The 20462-nt window shown below is 42.1% G+C and overlaps 3 protein-coding genes across 10 annotated transcripts in view; all 3 read left to right on the forward strand.

Moving 5' to 3' along the window:
- nav3 (neuron navigator 3) overlaps nucleotides 1–4465 on the forward strand; it is a 183389-nt gene extending 178924 nt beyond the window's left edge. For all 6 annotated transcript variants that reach the window (XM_085253065.1, XM_085253066.1, XM_085253067.1 and 3 more), the window contains one exon: nucleotides 1336–4465. In XM_085253065.1, the coding sequence (XP_085109191.1) occupies nucleotides 1336–1455 (120 nt within the window). In that variant the 3' untranslated portion in view covers nucleotides 1456–4465. The remainder of the gene's footprint in view (nucleotides 1–1335) is intronic.
- Nucleotides 4466–5424: 959 nt separating this feature from the next.
- LOC146554913 (uncharacterized) lies at nucleotides 5425–12098 on the forward strand. Of its 3 annotated transcripts, none has more exons than XM_085252098.1 (8): nucleotides 5425–5658; nucleotides 6360–7654; nucleotides 8270–8444; nucleotides 8535–8627; nucleotides 9171–9266; nucleotides 9363–9473; nucleotides 10280–10403; nucleotides 10555–12098. In XM_085252098.1, exons 3-8 carry the CDS (start codon nucleotides 8286–8288, stop codon nucleotides 12024–12026), a joined length of 2055 nt encoding a protein of 684 aa, XP_085108224.1. In that variant the 5' UTR covers nucleotides 5425–5658; nucleotides 6360–7654; nucleotides 8270–8285; the 3' UTR covers nucleotides 12027–12098. The 3 variants fall into 3 exon arrangements, with proteins under 3 accessions (XP_085108224.1, XP_085108225.1, XP_085108223.1); XM_085252099.1 differs by having other exon boundaries at nucleotides 5429–5658; nucleotides 6360–7346; XM_085252097.1 differs by having other exon boundaries at nucleotides 5430–5658; nucleotides 6360–7346; nucleotides 8242–8444.
- A 4743-nt stretch (nucleotides 12099–16841) lies between these two features.
- Nucleotides 16842–20462, forward strand: LOC146554914 (uncharacterized). Its single transcript, XM_085252107.1, has 4 exons — nucleotides 16842–16996; nucleotides 18545–19330; nucleotides 19435–19467; nucleotides 19646–20462. The coding sequence occupies exons 1-4, from the start codon at nucleotides 16981–16983 to the stop codon at nucleotides 19693–19695; spliced, it is 885 nt and encodes a 294-aa protein (XP_085108233.1). The 5' UTR covers nucleotides 16842–16980; the 3' UTR covers nucleotides 19696–20462.

The following is a 20462-nucleotide window of genomic DNA, read 5'->3' on the forward strand; positions in this document are numbered from 1 at the left end:
TTTTTCCTGTTTTATTTATTTTAATCTATTTTATTTATAGCCCATATGTATATTAAGACAATATGTTTGCATTTGTTTACTGATGATGTAACTTATTTATAAATCATGACAAACTGCTGTCTCTAAGCTGTATGAGTTAAAAGTATCAGTGTCAGTAGTAGCCATACTGGTCCTGGATCTACTTGGTATCAGACTGATACTATTTGCAGTACCACACAGCACTATTAGAAAAGAAGGACAGATTGAGAAGAGAATGCTCCTCAGTACCACAGTGACCCACCCACACACACACCAGATGCTTAACGTGACGGAGGGTTGGAAGACGAGGCAGGAAATGGTGGAAAGAGAGAATTCATCATCATTATTGCAGCCCAAAAGGATATAAAGACTAGTCACCCAAAATCAACTGGCTTGATTTAATAAATGTGTGTGTGTGTCCACGTGTGAGCATTTGGAGCGCAGGTATGCCACAGCTCATTTCAGGAACACTTGAAGTGACGCGCCAGATGCAGCAACACTCCTGCATTATTTAGACCATTAGCTCTATTGCAGGGATGAAAAGTGCTGCTGTTTTATTGCGGGCTATTTAGCACAAGGTTTTCTGTCTTTTTTTAAGAACATGGAGAATATAAACAGAGAAGGTTCGAGGGTCACTGCATTGAGGTGTTGGAAGTTAGCAGTTGTTCATTCCTTTGTGAAAATGGAAAATACAGTCAAAGAAAGAGTAGATCACATTAGTAATGATTCCAATGAATACCCAACCTTTGAAAATATTATGTTGTATTAGGTGAAAGGTCAGACTTGCCAGTCTGCTTCCAGTATCTTTTGCACAAGAGTCACACTGCACACATCTTTGGGTTTTAATCTCAGATACGAACCTGTAATGTTTCATAACTTCATCTTGCACATTTGCAATGCTATGGTGTCTACAAACACTATGTGTACTATGTGCCACCTTTGTGGTAGTTACCATTACAGTATCTCTTGAGCACATTTTGCCATGGTAATGGAGACTGACTCACAAGGTATAAAATAAAAACAGGAGCCACAAGCTTAGAGTTGCGTAAAATTCTTGATTGATTTTGTGAAATCTGCTTTTGAATATTAGCAACAGTAAATCCTAACTGTAGTAATCATTTGGAGAGTCCTCAGATTTATCTTGTAAACTCTTGGCAAATGTGCTGATCACCAGGGTAGGAATTATCACACTCATCAGAGCACGATCAAACCTGTACGCCAACAGTAGAGCCCTGCTAAAGTTATGAAATGCTGAGGTTTTCCTGCTTTGAGTGTCTCTAGTTTTCCATTCCATTCTAACTCTGCATTATGTTGCAGATGAACATGCTGCTACGGCTGCAGGAGGCAGCAAACTACTCCAGCACGCAGAGCTGCGACAGTGACAGCACCAGTCACCATGACGACCAGCTAGACTCTTCACTGGAGTCAGCACTATGAGAGCAAGAGATACTGATCCCCTAACCCGCACCCCTTGGACCTCCCAGAACCTGGGAACTATCAAACCCCCATCACTACCGGACACCCCTATAGTTAGCAAATGATATATGAAAAGTTTTATTATCCAAAATGATTTACCCAACATTTGAGAGAGAAAAAAGCCTATTTTTACACAGCGATGGTGCAATATTAAATCAGATTATTTTATGTCTTAAAGATGTGTCTTCAACTTGGTCCCCGGTGATCAAAAAGGTAAACGACAATATGCGTAAGATCGAATCTATTTTACTGACATCGGATAGTGTTCGCCAGTCATTTTTAATGGATGTGTAACATTTGAAGAATACAACTTTTCATATATATTATAGGTTTTAGTGTGTCTGATAAGGAACATCACACTTTGTTCACACTTTTCATTTTGGGTGTGAGAAAATGAAAGAAGTTCAGCGTGATCAAACTGGATTTTTTGTTATCTAGTTATATTTTCAGGTGTTTACATTTAGGGTCAGGTTTTGTTGTGTATGTCTTTCCTTGTTTACAGAGGTGCTTCTCACAGACACACACTCAAATGAATGCACTTGCACACAGGCAGCAGGAGGAGACTCTCTGTTAATGAAAGCTTTTAAAAGTTCAGGCCATCATTTAATCTACAGTCCAGCCTGCCACAGTGTCCTTGAGCAAAGTACCATATCTCCACTTCTGACTACCCTGATCTCTTACACTATCTTTCAGGTGATGTAATGCTCTCTAGTGGCCACAGGCTGTTTTACATCCATTGTGTTTACACACAAATCATCAGGTTTCAGTAAAAGTTATTTATGGTCAACCAAACCTGCTCCTTACTGGGTAGATTTTGTTCACCGCTGTACCATTTTTAAAAAAATATCTTTGCTTTTTGTGAACATGACGAGGGTGTAGCTAATATTGGAGCATACTAACACACTCTGCTGCCCTCAGCTCAGTCACTAGTTGAGCCCCGTGGTGCTGGTCTCCTGCCCTGAACGTTGTCGGCGTCAGGCACTGCCAAGCCGCTCCTCGCCCCCCCCCCCCCCCCCCCCCTCCATGCCAACAACAAGCACAACGAAAGCGCATTGTCTGTGTGTGTGTGTGTGTGTGTGTGTGATCCAGTCTCACTACTACTGTGAAGAAAAAAATTGAAAAGTGCCAACGTTTCGTTTCGATTTGACTGCCAAATGTAAACACAATGCAGAGCCGAACATGGTTGTAGAAGTCTACATTACGCTGTTCTTGGCCTGCTGTCAATGTTTGGATGAAATGTACCGTGAAGAGAGCAGACAGCGCCCTCTGTGGATTGTAACAGGAGTAACCAGGTATTTTTGGCAGTCTGCACAGGGTTTGGTGCAATGTAGGCTGACCCTGAGTTCAGTAATACCTAACAGAGTAGCGTGGTATTCTGCGGCCCTCATTAGAAATTCTTTTTTGACATGTGCTTCGGTTTCTACCCGTGAGGTACCCGAAAGGAATCCAAATTGTCGCATCCGTATACAAGTTAACCAGATCAGTCAAAGAGCTGAATAGGGGAACAATGATATTGGTGCTTTCTCCACTGCCTTAAATGTTCAAAAGTTTTTTTTCAAGCATCTTCTGGTGAGAAGACGAGATAGTATTGATATGCTTCCTGCTATGTCAAAGATGCTGCTTGCAGTGGGACAAACAGCCACTTTTGTTTGTTTTCCCTCCCTTTCCCTCTAAAGCACCCTTTCTCCTTTCTGACAGTTAGATTATAAAAGAGTGAATAGTGTATTTGAATTTGACCAATATTGTATGAACATTTAAAAAAGTATATAATAGAGGGGTTGGGATATTTTTTTAAGTTGTTGTTTTGTGCCCAGTTGAGCTGGGCTCACTTGAACTGATAGGAGCACAACCAAACTGTTTCAGGTGTTCTTGCCTGATGAGCATGTCTTGAACCTTTTTAAAGGGGATGCATTATGAGGAGACCTTTACCTTTATGTATGCGTGTATTGGACGGAAGCCATTTAGATTTTTGATTGTCCTCTCTTTGTTTATCGAGTGGGTTGGTTTTGCACACTTTGAGGTTGGGTTGGGTTGTAAATACTTAAGTCTTGCACAGTGAATCAAAGATGCATTCTGCCCTGTCGATGTTCCAATATGCTTAACCCGCCGAATAAATTATTGTACTTTGAAAACAGAGAGAAAAAAAAAGAAATGCAAAATTTAACACGCTGTCAGAAACAGGTGTGTGTCTTGTGGTGATTGGATGTTGTGCCTATGCAGGAGGCATACAGTGTACAGTAAGAAACAGCTTTTTTTTAACTCACTAAAATCACAAAAGAAGAAGAAAAAAAATAGGCACTTACTCCAGTATTCCTCATCCTGCCATAATATTTCTGGATCTTAGGAATCCCAGTTGTTCATTAGAAACACTTCCCCTCTGGACATTTTAACTGAAGCTTACCGCCATGTTAGGCTTGCTAGTTGGCCGAGGCACCGAAGCTGATCTGACACCGTACTGTAAACATTTACCAACAACCAACAGGTGCTACTGGTCAGAGCTCACCAGAGACCAAGAAGTCATGTTGTCACAACCTCAGGACAATTCTATCCTCTACAATCCTACCTGTGTTCAGCTTCACGCGTGTCTCCGCAGCCAAGTTGTTGATGGTCCGCACATTCTTTTGGCAAAGGGGTGTAGTTGCATGCTAAAGGGGTGGTTGCTCCTTACCTAGACTTACACCCGCATATCAAACCTATCTACACTCCTGTTAACAGTGTACACCATGGTGACATTTTCCCCACTTAACACTTTGCAGTTACATCTCAGTTGAAAACCATAGCATTTACTCTGGTTTGAGAGAACGTTTTCTTCTTTTTGGGTGAAACATTTGTCCTTAAATGTTTTATATTTTGTACATTTGTATGTAACATATCATGTAAATAGACAGAGACAGTGATTTACCTCATCTGGAGGATTTTGTAGTCTTTGTAAAGCCCTAATAAATGGTATTTGGTGTCACACAGGCAAAAACGGTCTTTTGTGTTCATTTTATTTTATTCATGTCTCTTAGAATGATAAGAATTAAAAGAAAAATATAAATAAAAAAAACATGTTCAAGTGAAAGTAAGGAATATGAAACACATTTTACTTAGAATCAGATCAGTATATACTAATTCCAACAAAGATGGTGCTAGATGTGGCATTAACTCTAAAGAGTTTTACATGCAGGACGTTCTGCTGATGATATCAATTGCGTGTATGTTATATGCTTTGGATGCAGTCTGGAGTTTGGTTTGTAGGAAGAGTTTTTACAGTCCAATACAAAAGATGCACCTAACAAGATTATAAGATGACAACTATGGAATGATTCTTATATAGCACTTTTCTACTGTCCCAGAGTACTGACGGCGCTCTATACAACATGCCACATTCACCCATTTACACAACCACTTTCACTGTACTTAGTGCTACTACATTCACACTCCGATGGATGAATTGGAGAGCAACTTGGGGTTAGTATTTTGCCCAAGGATACTTGACATGCAGACTGGAGGAGCCAATGATCGAACCACCAGCCTTCCAATCAGTAGGTGACCTGCTCCACCTCCTGAGCTACAGCCACCCTGAAACTGAGAAGGATTTTTCAGTTTCTGGTGTGTCAAAGAAGGCCAGAGAAGTAACATGCTTATAATTAGGTGCTGTCCATTGAAAATATAATTGATTGAATGTCACAAATATTAGCTGTAAGAGTGCAGTAAAACTAGGTGAAAATACCATGTCACAGACTATATATTATACAATTCATGTCACCCGACCAGTCACATGAGGTGGCCTAATCCTAAAATGTTTGTGATTTTTTTTTTTTTTTTAGCATCTAGCGCTTGCTATATGAAATACATTGTTCAAAGGGGGGGAAACAGATCTATACACGCAGGAGTAGACGAAATGAGGTGATAATATTCAGTAACCAATCGTTGTTGCAAAGGTGTGATTTTATTTTGAAGGATTATCGTGTTCTCTTCCAGGAGCGCGAGACTGAAGCCATAGCAAACATGGCACCCGGCACGACTCCTGTAACGGAGTCAGAGGAAGATCTTAAAATCTTTAAATCTAAAGGAGCTCCGATATCTTTACCGAAACATTCCTACTGGTTTGACTTCTGGGCTTTCGTGGTCTTTGATTTCGTGTTATTCCTCGTCGTGTATTTCTTAGTCCCTTAAAAGGTAAGAATGAGTGCGCGTGGAAGTTTCCAGCTAAAAGTGGGTGGCTACGGATGTTATCTAACTTTTTTTGTCCCACAGCTGCCGAGCCTGATATAAAAATGGGATTTAAATAGCGCTAATTTGAAACAAACAGTTTTAAAGTTAGTATTGATGCAGCTGTATCATAAATACCATTCTGAGAGCTCATATTCAGTGGTTAGCCAGCTGGTATCAAGATTCAAGATCACTTCCTTGGATCTAGTATTAGCTATGCAACGTTTGCCTGAAAGGTCTTCAATTTACAATGTAAATTGTACTATTTTTAAGAATTTACACTCTACACTTCCTGTGTAGGGTGGGCCGTTATCGCTCTAGAAAAGTCATGTGCCTGTCTTCGCTAATTTTGATGCAATAATTTAACGTCATGCTTTTATGTGCTTTTCGAAGTGCATGATACGAGATATCCGGTGTAGAAGCGCAGTGACTTTTCCCCGTTACTAATTTTCTTCTGTTATCGGCTCCTCGTTTTGTCCAATCAGCCCTCCATATCCAAAATCTATTTCTATTACTGCTACACTGAGACACGAACAGCTAATTCTCCAGTTTGAGATGCTGGAAATGTTATTGATTAGAATGTATAGATGTATATATGTAGTATTTGTGATTATGCATTTGTGTTCCCTGTGTTAGAACTGTTTTCAAAGTACTTCTCTTTGTTAAAGGTTGGTTCCAGGACTTTGGAGCTTGAGGATGCAGAGTGCTCGCCCTGCCCTGCCCTTGGAAATGCTAACTCTGCTTTGAATCTAACACCATGTGATTGGATGTCGTACATCATTTGGCTGCATAACAAACATCTGAACTACAGAGCTACTGTGACTGGACTATCCTCTTTAATGCGTGGAATCAGTTTTTCTGTGGGGGCGAGAAACATTTCAAGTGCTGTATTGTTGAAAAGTCACAATGATGTCATCAGGACTTACAAAATGCTTTGACCAGAAAGTTACTAAGACACTTTAAGTGTTGTTACTGTCAGTTGTTAAGTAGTTTTATTAACCCATGTTTTATTAATAATGTTTAATTTTCTGGCTTCTTCCTAGTGTTTTGGTTTTGTTTCCATGTTTTCCTGATCATCACCTGTAAATAAATCTGACATCTCCAAATGAATGTATTGTCATATCAAGCTATGCGATCAATAGGTGTGGGACCCATATGGACACCAGAAGATTAGCGTCCACCTTCACTCGTGAAAGAACAATGCTGTGTTGGGAGAAATACTAGAATGCCAAAGTCATGGAAATTTGCACTTGGAAAACACTTCAAATAAAGTTTTTTGTCTACTTGGTAAATTACAACATTCTGTTATCTGTTGGATGAACTTCTCATTTATCAGCATCACATCTGTTATTAGGATCTGAGTTCAGTGTTAGGTTCTTATACCACTGGCAGTGACTGCACTTTTGAGACCCATAAAGCGCAACTGTTTAGCTAATGACTTAAATGTTTTGAATTAACCGGGGCTGCTTTTTTTTTTCTTTACACTTTTGGGCACTTGTTAATGCTTTTATTTTGGAAATCACACATTGGCCCACGCGTTTCCGCTTTGCGTTAGGGCTAATAGCAAATTAATTGCTGGTTGCAGCTTTCTAGTGACTTTTTTAAAGGAATTCGTGTAGTTTGCGTTATGGAAAGCGGTCCAGTTGAGAGCACAGGTCCGTGTCACAGCAGCGTTCATTGGTACCGCGAGCCAGGCCGCCCATGTGTGTGCGCGTTAGCTCCTCGCCGCGGCTAAATGCAGTGATTCTAGTTAGCTATGCTAATGTAAACATGGAAAACTTAATGGGTTAACCGTTAATACTTAGGTTCATACAATATGTTCACTGTATTCGTGTTGTTTTTTTTAAGTAAATTTGTTCTTAGTGTTATGATTTTAAGTTAGTTAATCTGTTTTTAGCTAATTTAACTGGGCTATATTCAAATACTGTTCAACATGACTAAATTTCTATTTCTGATATATTGTGTGAGTAATTAAATATACTTTCAATAAATGGCAACATTAAGCTATCTTGGAAATGTTTGTAAATATTTTGAAATAACTGGGAATTTTTAATCGATTGCTTGTAATATGTGGCCATAAATTCACCTGAGTCCCAATTATAGAAACAGTACTTTTGTACTCTCAAAAGGTTATTGGACTGTTTTGCCAACAAGTTCAACTTTTATCTCGAAAAACAGGTTGGATGTTTTATATTATTTTTTGCAATCCCGACATGTGTTACAGTGCTGCTTTGGAGAGCAGTGTTTTAATCTAGGAAGCACCCTGAAAAACACCCATTTTTTCCCACCTTCATGCATCTCTCTGATGTTTCTTTAAGTTCCTGTGAAATATTTTGTTGAGGCTTACGTGGCTCACAACGTCTTGAGAAGACTAGACTTCATCTATACCCACAGTAGCTTAGCACCTGTGCACCAGCGGGTTCACAGATGATTTTCTTGTAACTTTGTCTCTTGGTGCTAAATTATAAAGATGGTTTGCCGAGCTGTCACAAGAGGACATCTGACTTTCCAAAAAAGACATAACTCTCTCCACTGTGTGTGTTTAATCAGATATATTCCTGCCGTTGTCATCCCTAAGACTGCTGATCCCTCCTATGCGGCTGATTTCTGCAGCCATGTGGCAGGTGGCTCAACGGAGGGATGTTCTCGACTATGAAAAGCTTGATGAATTTGTGACACTGGTCACAGCATCAGTTCCGGACCTGCTCAATCCGAAGCAACGAGGAAAACTGCTGCTTCGGCTGCGAGCCAGAGTGAGTCAGTAGGTGCACAGAAATGCATTCCACTCCACAAGTGGGTAATCCAGTGACAGTAGCTGAATGAATACCTTCCTGTTGCTTCAGGTTATACTTGAGCTGTGCAGAAATGAGGAAACAGCCAACATCCTGTGTGTACAGCCTCACCTAGAGCGAATCCACCCACCGGGATACACAGGAGTAAGTGTTAGCACCATTTTGAACAAGTCCAAAGTCCAGGTCCAAAGTTGTGTTACTGTTAAAAGTTCAGTGAGTGAAGACCTTGCAGAGGAAACATTTCATCTGAACTCACCTCTAAATCCAGCATCAGAAGTCTGATAACAAACTGTGAAAGGCGATACATTTTGGAAACAGGCGTAGTCTGTTGGTAGAGTTAAAATAGAGCTTTCTGAATGCAATGAGCAAAGCTGCGTTCAGAGACAACATATTTTATCAGTATTACCAGTAATGTAGCTGCGGTGGATTGATCACATTCAGGGCTTGTGTTGCTGTTAGTGTCATGTGGAACGTTTTACTGGTTGTGAGAGGTATGGATTAGTTTAATCTGCATATTCTGTAGAGAGGGAGAATGGCTTCTAAAACAGAATAATGATTCTAATCACCCATTAAATATGCAGTGGATGATCAAATATAAATGTTAGCTTTCCAAGATCATTTTTCATCCTTTATCATTATTGTTGGTCTGATAGTGACGAAGATCTCAGTTGTAATGATTTCTTTCAGAGTGGGGATGCAGAGGTGGATGCAGAAGAGGCCATCTTTGTGGAGCTAACCCAAACACTCCTGAAAGACCCAGCAGAGAGGGAACATTTTTACCAGGCAAATGCTCTTAGATGTAGCCAATCCATGTATTTCTTATCTTCTTCCTTTTAACTTTTTTTTGTATTACTAGCTGTTAATGTTTGTTCTTCTCAGGAGGTTTTCCCCACAGAATATGGCCTCAGCTATGATGCGGACATGCAGCTGCTTGTGTGGGAGTTTCTCTCCAAATTAGAAAGACTTCTGCCGGTGCCAGACCTCGGTCAGGTAGGCCTACGTGAAAGCGTAATATTGGCCATATAAGATTCATTATTATTATAAAATACTGTTCTATACATCAAACACTGTTGAATGGTTGGGCAGCAGTCACCAAAGGTACTGAAGATGAGTAACAGTATTAGTAGTTTGTGCATGTAGTATTAAAGATATACATACATTTTTCCTATCTTTAGCCTTTTCAGTGTTTGTTTTTTCTTCTTAGTTTTCAACTACTCAGCAGTTAATCAAGTATTTTTTTTCATTGTTTGGTCGATTAAGAAATTAATTACCAGGAACCTCCCTGATTTTCACCAGCATTCACTGGATTTTACACGTTTGAATTTGTACCCACAGGGTGAAAACTGTCAGTGCACAGCTCTGCTGTAAAAGTGTTGCATTTAGTTGCAGTTGGCTGATTGTTAGTAGGACTGTGTCTTCACTCAGTACTCCCCAAGACTTCACTGACTCACCTGAATGAATATCACATTGAAGGATTACTGTTTTAACACACTGTGATCCTTCAACAAAGATCCAGTCTGTAAGTAAACAGGGACAGAACAGGTTTCCCAAGAAGCCAGGTAAAAAACCAACAGCCAGAGTGAAAGCAGTCCAGTGATACATGAGAAGATGATCTTGAAGGTGAGATTGGGCAAATTTCAATCAGATAAAGTTATTTTATTTTAGTGAGCTGGTTCCCGAGACTATTTGGTCACGTCTCATATTTAATCACCATTCCCCCTCCTTCTCTTCAAAACAGTTGTCTTTTGGAATTTAAACTTCTTCAGACTGAATCTTTTTTTTCCATAATCAAACAGACTGTTTCCTGGCTTACCTCTGCCCCCTCTGTGCTGAAGGACTGCTTGCAGGTGTTCTCCAATCCCAGTGACTTCAAGTCTCTCCTGCAACACCACAAATGCCTTGAGCACCTCAGCACCCAAGGTAAATCAGTTAGTCACTTTAAAGCTGTTCAAGGTTTGCTGTCTCACTTTTAATAACTGTCATTTAAAGTTTTAGATGAGGCATCTACACTTTAAGGTGAGTTTTTCTCTCTTTTTTTGTTGCACATTTTAACTTTTGTGTTTCTCTGTAGGCACCACAGTGGAGATGTCCACCCAGGTCTTTGCCTGCTCAGAGTGTCCCTTCTTCCACATGCAAGAGTCCTACCTGCTGCAGCACATTGAGCACAGCCATCCTGAACAATACGCCAAACTCCAGAGGGCTGCACAGACATGTGAGACCCCCAAGAAGACGTTCCCTCCTGAGTTCCCAAAGCCCTTCCCCATCCACAACAGGCCCGACCCACACACATGCCAGGAGTGCGGCAAAACGTTCACGCGGGTCTCGGACGTGACTCGTCACCAGCGGACCCACACGGGCGAGCGCCCGTACACCTGTGAGGAGTGTCGGAAGGGCTTCAAGAACTCTTGGGATCTGACCAGACATCAGCGCATCCACACTGGAGAGCGCCCCTTCCTTTGCTCTCATTGTGGCAAACGGTTCACTCAGATGGGGCTGCTCAAACTGCATTCTGAGCGAACAGCTTGTGGCCAGACCTGCAACCCTCAGCTAGACCTAACAACAGAGGTGGTGGTGACAGAGGTGGTGTCAGAGAAGGGGGGCGGTCAGTATAAATGCCAGAAATGTGGTGAGAGCTTTAGCAGCATCCTGGATCGACTGAGGCACAGGCAGAGGCACATCGTAAGGCGTCAGTACAAATGTCCCATGTGTGAGAAGATCTACGGCCGAGCCTCGGACCTGAAGAGACACCAGATGAAGCACACAGGTGAGCGGCCATTTCCATGCAAGTGCGGGAAAAGCTTCACCCACATGTGGCTTCTGAATAAGCACCAGCAGACCCACAGCAGAGAGCGTCCCCACCCCTGTGCAGAGTGCGGAAAGAGCTTCACGCAGCTTCAGATCCTTAACAGGCACCTCCTGACTCACAATGGCCAGCGGCCTTTCCAGTGCTCATACTGTGAGAAGAGCTTCACCCAGCTGGCCAGCCTCACACGCCACGAGAGAATCCACACAGGGGAGCGGCCATACCTCTGCACCACCTGCCAGAAGTCCTTTCTCACTCACGGAGAGCTTGTGAGGCACCAGCGCATCCACAGCAACTTCCGGCCCTTCAGCTGTCCTCAGTGCCCGAAGAGCTTTAAAACCAAGCGCGCTCAGAGTGAACACTTCCACAGCCACATAGGCGAGCACCCGTTCGAATGCGGCCGCTGCGGAAAGAGGTTCTCCAAGTCCACCTCGCTCGTCCGACATAACCTGACTCACACGGGGGAGCGACCACACTCATGCTCCCAGTGTGGGAAAACCTTCCTGACCTCTGGGGAGCTGCTCCTGCACAAACGCACACACACTGGAGAGAGGCCGTACCCTTGCTCTTACTGTGAGAGGAGGTTCAGGTGCTCATCAGACCTCAACATACACGTACGGACTCACACCGGCGAGAAGCCACACAGCTGCGCATTCTGTAAGAAGGGCTTCTGTACGTCTACGAGGCTGAAGAGACACATGCGCACACACTCAGAGAAGGTGGATTTATTGAGTCCTTGAGCTATTGGGAGAAAATCACTTCGTTGCTCCAACATAACTGTTGTCATTTAAAATAAAAAGAGCCTTAAATTAGTTCACTGTGTGTATTTTTTTGTTTTGTTTTTTGGCACTATATTACTGTGTTTGTGCCAGGGGAGCGGATCTTTGCTGCGGACCAATTTTTGGCGCAACGTGTTTTGGGGTTTGAAAGCCACAGATAGGCAGTATTTTGAGAAAATGTATGTCAGCTGTTCCAATACTCATGACACATAAGATCACTAAGGGTTTTTGCCTACGTTGTCCTCCTCCTCTCCTGGATTGCCTGGAGCTTTCTTTAAGTGTCTTCCCAGCTTTGACAAATGGCCAGCTGGAATAACCACATTTACTCAGGGCCTTTTTGACATGGTGTTCTTCTGCTTTCCTGGCCGCTCTGTCTGTGGGGATGGTCCTGAAACATGTTTCCCACTGATGCCACTACATGGAGGATTTATGGATTTATGTTTTGGCTTATCAAGAAAACCATTTGTAATCTTTAAAAGCACAGAAGCAGAGAGCAAAAAAAGTGTAACATCTGAATTACAGAAAAGAGGAGGATGGCTAAAGAAATTTGAATGAGGTACAGAAAGGGAAGTTACAAAAGTGGAAGAATCTGGAAGAAGGATCTTGAAGACAGATTTTTTTTTTTTTGTTAGATGAAACCACTGGCACAGGATGAGGACTGCATCCAGTGTGAGCTTGTGTTAAATTACTGTGTTGTTAGTGTTTTACATGTTGATTAACTCATCCATCTGTGTAAATATCACTGGAGCAGAATAATAGATTACAGATCATCTTGTAGGATGTTAGCAGTCCGCTCAAGCTGGACATCATCTATACATTGTCTCTAAAGGTACATCAGCAGTGACTGCTCTGATATTTTGGCTCATCAAATTGAATTAAAGATTAAACACGAAGTCAGTGTGCTGAATATCACACTGAAGCAGGCTTTAAATGTTTGCTTTACAGCCCAGTCTTAGACCCTCCTGTTTGTTGGATAGCTAAGTCTGGAATATTTTTTATTCTGTAGCAGCATATTCATGACAGTGAACTGTGTTATTTTGATTGTGCTTTAAATAACTTGTAGAGGTCTAAAGAGAGACAAAACATGTAGTTCAAAAGGAAAAAGAAAGCTTGGGCAAGACGCTTTACCCTACTGGTGTTGGTCAGAGAGGCCGATGGCACGATATGGCAGCCTCGCTTCTGACAGTCTGCCCCAGGGCAGCTGTGGCTACAACTGTGGTTTGCCTGCACTAGTGCGTGAATGAATAGGGGAATTGTGAAGCGCTTTGGGTGCCTAGAAAAGTGCTATATACAGTGGCTTGCAAAAGTATTCGGCCCCCTTGAACTTTCCCACATTTTGTCACATTACAGCCACAAACATGAATCAATTTTATTGGAATTCCACATGAAAGACCAACACAAAGTGGTGCACACGTGAGAAGTGGAACGAAAATACATGATTCCAAAAATTTTTTACAAATAAATAACTGAAAAGTGGGGTGTGCATAATTATTCAGCCCCCTTTGGTCTGTGCAGTCAGTTGCCCATAGATGTTGCCTGATGAGTGCTAATGACTAGAGTGCACCTGTGTGCATCTAATGTCAGTACAAATACAGCTGCTCTGTGACGGCCTTAGAGGTTGTCTAAGAGAATATTGGGAGCAACAACACCATGAAGTCCAAAGAACACACCAGACAGGTCAGGGATAAAGTTATTGAGAAATTTAAAGCAAGCTTAGGCTACAAAAAGATTTCCCAAGCCTTGAACATCCCACGGAGCACTGTCCAAGCAATCATTCAGAAATGGAAGGAGTATGGCACAACTGTAAACCTACCAAGACAAGGCCGTCCACCTAAACTCACAGGCTGAACAAGGAGAGCGCTGATCAGAAATGCAGCCAAGAGGCCCATGGTGACTCTGGACGAGCTGCAGAGATCTACAGCTCAGGTGGGGGAATCTGTCCATAGGACAACTATTAGTCGTGCACTGCACAAAGTTGGCCTTTATGGAAGAGTGGCAAGAAGAAAGCCACTGTTAACAGAAAACCATAAGAAGTCCCGTTTGCAGTTTGCCACAAGCCATGTGGGGGATACAGCAAACATGTGGAAGAAGGTGCTCTGGTCAGATGAGACCAAAATGGAACCTTTTGGCCAAAATGCAAAACGCTATGTGTGGTGGAAAACTAACACTGCACATCACTCTGAACACACCATCCCCACTGTCAAATATGGTGGTGGCTGCATCATGCTCTGGGGGCGCTTCTCTTCAGCAGGGACAGGGAAGCTGGTCAGAGTTGATGGGAAGATGGATGGAGCCAAATACAGGGCAATCTTGGAAGAAAACCTCTTGGAGTCTGCAAAAGACTTGAGACTGGGGCGGAGGTTCACCTTCCAGCAGGACAACGACTCTAAACGTAAAGCCAGGACAACAATGGAATGGTTTAAAACAAAACATATCCATGTGTTAGAATGGCCCAGTCAAAGTCCAGATCTAAATACAATCGAGAATCTGTGGCAAGATCTGAAAACTGCTGTTCAAAAACGCTGTCCACCTAATCTGACTGAGCTGGAGCTGTTTTGCAAAGAAGAATGGGCAAAGATTTCAGTCTGTAGATGTGCAAAGCTGGTAGAGACAGACCCTAAAAGACCGGCAGCTGTAATTGCAGCAAAAGGTGGTTCTACAAGGTATTGACTCAGGGGGTTGAATAATTATGCACACCCCACTTTTCAATTATTTATTTGTAAAAAATGTTTGGAATCATGTATGATTTTCGTTCCACTTCTCACGTGTGCACCACTTTGTGTTGGTCTTTCATGTGGAATTCCAATAAAACTGATTCATGTTTGTGGCTGTAATGTGACAAAATGTGGAGAAGTTCAAGGGGGCCAAATACCTTTGCAAGCCACTGTAAATGCAATCCATTATTATTATATAGATTAGAAGTCTCCAATTATCATTACCACCAAAGGTGGTTGAGAACACAGGGCTAAGAAAAGCAGCTGCTGGCCAACCAACTAGATATAGTGGTGCTTTGGAAGGAACAGAAGATCACAGCTGTGACATGTGTGGCAATCCCAGCTGAAAGCAACATCAGGATGGAGCACAGGAAAAGTAACAGTGGCTAGAAGAACAACTGGTCCCGGTGGCAATAGAAGCATTAAGAGCTGCAACTGCCAAGCTGTAAGATTGGCTCTAAAGATTCCACAGTCACAGAGGTCAGAGACAGAGGTGTCTGTTCAGAAAACTGCAGACCTAGGAACAGCAAAGATACCGTGCAGAACCTTCAAACTTCCAGGCCTCTGGCAGAGGACCTGGGCTTAAGAACCATGCTCTAACACTACCTCAGAGGGGTTAACTGTAATTATAAGACAATACATTTCAGGACATTTTGTGGAATAATGAAAAAGTAATGTATTGAGTGTTGTAACAATAATAATCACAAAATTGTATCTGACATAAAGTGTCCACATGATTTTCACATGAGTTGTCATGGTAGTCTGTTTTGTACATTAATCCTCTACAGCACAACACAGAACATTTTTAAGCCTCAGGCCCAGTACATGTGAACTTAAATGATCAATCAGAATGTTTGGAAAGGTATCTAATTTCAGTTCAATAAGATGTGGGAATCACTATGAAGCGTGATTTGAACATCGGGCATCCTTTTCTGACACAGTGACACGATCGCATGATGTGAGAAGAAGGTAAGAATATTTCCTCTAGTAATCATATTTAAAATGACATAAACTGTAAATCAAAAATACGTGTGAGTGTAAGAAGATGTGGAGAGCGTTTTTGTTTTTAATTTTGCTTTTTTTTACTTTGCCTGATCAGAAATTCAGTTTTTCTTTGTGCGATAAGGGGTACTTTTGTGGAAGACTTTGATAACTGTGTGTTTTTTCATAATAATATTATTTCATGTAGCACCAAGTAATAATAATGATATCAGATTATTATTTTTACAATCCTAAGTTTACATTGGAAAGTGTGTCCATCTGTCTGAGCTTCCAGGTGTAGGGGCACCTGAAAATGAAAATGTGGTTTTAAATGCAAAATTGCTCAAAGTCTGTGCAAATCCAGTGTGGGATATCTCAAAAGCATGAAGAGAAAACAAGGAAGCAGAGACCCACAGCGCCCATCCTTGAGTCTAGTTCTGTCGGAGCTTTCTTTCTGTTAAAAGGGAGTTTACCTTTTCTACTGTAGCCATGTTCTTGCTTATAGGGGCTCGTCTAATTGTCAGGGTTTTCTCTGCATTGTTATATACAATATTGAACAAGGCAAGATGCAGGGTTCCCGGGTGCACAGAAAAAACAGAGGTAATGTCTATAAAGTGTAATGTGCGGCTCTGTTTTACAGCACAAAAGAACTGTTTTTATTAAGTTTCACACAGAATGACAGCAAAGTCTCACAACATGAGAATCAATATGACATTATATTGGACAATTCGAACTTAAGCCTGTATCAAGCCATAAAGCTAAATAATCTAAATGTGTTTTTTCAATTCTTTGATCAAAATTGGTTGACATTTTTGGACGATTTTCTTATGTTTTTATTGCTTTCCAACAATTGTGTAATGATCTATGAGTTAGTAATTGCCTGTTTTATACAAGCCTAGTTGCCTAGGGGCAAGTTGTGGATATATCTCGGAAACGGGTGTCTGAAATATAACATTTTTTTTTTGGCAATAAAATGGTCCAAAATGTGTCAGAAAATAATGCTGAACAATTTTAAGCATACACTATCACAATGTGTGAAGTGGAGGGTTAAATTCACGGCGAGATTCCCGCCGGACCACTTATCTGCAGGCACTTCCTGTCCCACCCACATTTTCGTGTCGCTTCCGGGTGGTGGTTACAAGCAGGCTGCTGTCGTTATCTCAACGCTGTAAACAAGTTACTCAACGGTTTAGCTTCAACGACACATCAAGCGAAAAGAGATGCATATTAAAACAGGTGAGTTTGTGCTATATTTCGGTATATTTGAGTGTAACGCTTCACTTTCAGATGTGTTATTTATGTGTTTGGCCGCGGCATTAGCGGCGGGCTAGCAGCGCCGAGGGAAGCCTTTCTCCGCTTTGAATGAGGTGGTGGGGGGAGTTACGAAACTTCGGCTAGCGTTCTGGGTGGCTTTTTACAACCTTAATACGTGTAAAAACAAACATATCTACTCGACCCGCTGTAGTTAATGTTCATACATTTTTCGATGGTCAAAGTGGAACCTTTAGATACATAAAACCGTCGAGTTTTATGCTCCACATCGTGACGCTGCTAATTAAAGTTTGCTAACACCGGTGCTCGCTGTTAGCTTCTATCTTTTTAGCCGCAAGCACCGCTCACATGAACCAGCGGGAGTTGTTTTCCACAAATGGAAACTATTAAATCATTTCTGACATCTTTGTTTCTAAATAGTCGGGACACTGAAGAGTCTGCGGAGGTAGCCTGCTTCTCGAAATTTCGGAGCGGTAAATGAGACGGGGTCGGCCGGGCGGTGGTCGGTCTCACCAGTTCTTTTGAAATGTGGCGCTTTGGAGCGGGTACGCTAATCAGGCCCGCTGTAAGCTATGTGCTTCCTCTTTATGTTTCAACTTGTGGTGCATTTGAACACGGCCAACAGTAATGTCTGAGTCGGTCTGAGTATGTTTCAGTGGCGCCATGCGGACAGAGAATGATTTAACAACCAAAACGGGAGAGCCTTCCCGTAAAGACTGTTACCCAGTCACTCCTTTTCATGATGAGCCAGCAAGTGGGACAGCGTGACACAGGTCATTGGGCAAGATCAGACACGGGGACAAGTATGGTGATGACAGCTGAGACCTGTGATGGGCAACTGCCAGTTAGGAATACAATTAGTTTACTCTTAACCAACGGCAACATTATTTATTTATTAATTTGAGATTAGTTGACCTGAATTATATCAGCATCTTGTGTGAGATTGCATTAATAGTCACATGGTACGGCCCGAGGTGAAGTCTGTTTAATTACATTTTTTCCACCTTCCGACTCAGGAAGTTGAACCTAAAACGTTTTATACTGGTGCTTGATAAATTGCTCATCAAAAGTGTTGATGGTAGATTTCTTCAGAAGAGTTGTTTTGATTCCAGCAATCCTGTCTATTTTGGGATTGGTATTTTTTTCTGTACAACTTTGCAAGTAGCCAGCTATACAGGGAACTGTTGTTCAGCCTCACCTCCTCTGCCACACCGAAGTCACATGAAAGTGTGTCATCTACCCCCAATGTTTGTGTGCATGGTAGAGACAAGTGCAAAGACCATTATTAACCAATGCCAAGTGATAAGTCTTTGTGTACTACTCACTACAAGTATGCTTACTAAAGTAAGGGCAAGATACTAGTAGGACAGTAATGTTGATTGGAAGTGATTATGATATGATTTAGTGATTTCACTTACAAATCACCAAGCACTGGAATTTTCTGCTCGTATGCATGATAACATATTAAAACAGCAGATACCTGATCAACTTGTCAATGCTCATTTTCTTCAGGTACATGGGAAGCCAGCAACACTGTGTGTGAGCCTGATGGTCTATGTGACCAAGCAGTCCTTGTTTCAGCCGCCAATTCTGAGCCACACATTCGGAACCGCCGCCTGTCTCCTGGCTCGGGAAACTGTGGAGGTGGTGGGGGTGGAGGATGCATCTCTGGAGGCGACAAGCTGCCACGGCAGCTTTCACCCGATGGTGACCTGATGGGTCCCAGCCATGCCTTTAGCTTCCGCAGGGAAAAGGAACGCAGGGGCCCACAGCACAAAGGTCGTAGTCTGCGCAGGGAAAGTCAGAAGGGTGTTGGCCGTGTAAGTGAAAGGCCACAAAAGGTTAATCAAAAGGAAAGATGGGTCGAGGACAGTTTGTCTCTACTTAAGCCCCCACCTGCCTTCCCAGTGCAAGACAGTCCTGCCAAGCTACAGCCTGCTGTTAGCTATGCCTCCAAGGTGAAGGCGGGAGCTGCAACTGGAGCACTGGAGGAAGACCGACCTGCCATCGGCATGCTGCTACAGAACCAGTGGGGTCTAAGTTTCATTAGCGAGGCAAGACCAGTCACAGAGGGCTCCGGCCCCAACTCCCGTTCCAGTACCCCACTGCCCACAGATTCTAAACATCCAGCAGACCTACAGCTAGACACAGTTCTCACAGTGAGGCCCCCAGAAGAAAGGCCAATTCCAGTGTCTACCTCCCTCAACCCAATTGCATGCGCAGAGGTCGACGAGAGCAATGGAAAGCTGCTGCTCAGTTGTCGCCACCTAGTGGAAGCTCTGAACTATCATAGTAAAGGTAACCACCACAAGAAGCTTTAAAAATGACATCTGGCTAGAGATCATTAAATCTGAAATTATGGTGAATAACAACTACCTCTTTTCCCCTCTCTCACTCCATAGAGTGGAACGCTATCTGCAACAGACAGAAAAAAGGTGAGTTTTCCTAATTTATGCGCATTCATTCATATGCGCAAGACATTATTCCCTACTATTTTGTCACACACACTCATTGATGGTAATTTGCTAAAATGTGTTGCATAACAAAGTGGTCTAATCTTTGCTGTTTGTATGAAGCGTCCCTTTTGACTTTTTTTTTTTTTTGGCTTCTCAGATCCAAAAAGGGTGATCTGGTACAAGGACACCAAGGAGCACCCAGCCTAGCAGTGTGACAGGCCCCTAGTGGAAACACACAAGTACATACACATAAAATACATAAAGATGGACGAATTTGAGTCCTGTTCTCACACACTGCACTCAGGATGATGTCTTCACGCAAAGCCACACTGAGACACTTTGGACTAACTCCTTTAAGATCTTACAGCAATGGACTTTTTTTTTAACGCCTTACAGAAAGCCTGCCTTAATTAATCAGACCTGTTTTCATTGTCTCTCATTACCATTTTAAGCTTGTATGTGTAGATTTTATTTTTTTTTTAAACTATAGGCGCTGTAATTTAATTTGTTTCCTTTTTGAAAGCTGCCGTTTTTATCATACTTTGTCCTCTGTGAAGCGAGTGGTCAATCAAGCACTTTGTTCAAAGAATTTGTTTACCAATCCCTGTGTGCAAGCCCTCACCAGAGTGACTTTCCCCCTCCCCCATCAATTACAAATCAGAAGAATGTCTCATTCCTGCTTGAGTTTTACTGTTAATGTATGCAGAGGACTCCTGTACCCAAGTCTTCAGTTTACAGGGGGTGTAGTCAAAGGCACAGAAGAGTTCACCCTTTATCACATCACCATATTAATGCTGTGTTCCTTTTGTTTTCATTTGGTCCCAATTGGGTGAATGTTACTTATGAATCCATAAGGGATGTCACCATGTTCAGTGTGTTGATTTTTGAAAAGAATTTATTAAATAAAAATTACACTGGAGAAGGAGGAAGAATGTAAAAGGACAGTATTGCTTAATAAAAATGAGTAAACTTGA

Source organism: Mchenga conophoros, linkage group LG17, assembly GCF_057382185.1.
Source record: "Mchenga conophoros isolate Kocher_MC1m ecotype Shallow Benthic linkage group LG17, M_conophoros_male_GT1.1, whole genome shotgun sequence".
In the NCBI taxonomy this organism is placed as follows: Eukaryota; Metazoa; Chordata; class Actinopteri; order Cichliformes; family Cichlidae; genus Mchenga; species Mchenga conophoros.

Excerpts from the sequence above, each read along its gene's own strand:
- LOC146554913 (XM_085252097.1), top strand. The coding sequence starts at position 7,319 with ATGGAAAGCGGTCCAGTTGAGAGCACAG. Across the intron at positions 8,445-8,534 it reads TGCTTCGGCTGCGAGCCAGA|GTTATACTTGAGCTGTGCAG; the intron begins GTGAGTCAGTAG and ends CTGTTGCTTCAG. Across the intron at positions 9,267-9,362 it reads AGAGGGAACATTTTTACCAG|GAGGTTTTCCCCACAGAATA; the intron begins GCAAATGCTCTT and ends TGTTCTTCTCAG.
- LOC146554914 (XM_085252107.1), top strand. Across the intron at positions 19,331-19,434 it reads TCTGAACTATCATAGTAAAG|AGTGGAACGCTATCTGCAAC; the intron begins GTAACCACCACA and ends CTCACTCCATAG. Across the intron at positions 19,468-19,645 it reads CTGCAACAGACAGAAAAAAG|ATCCAAAAAGGGTGATCTGG; the intron begins GTGAGTTTTCCT and ends TTGGCTTCTCAG.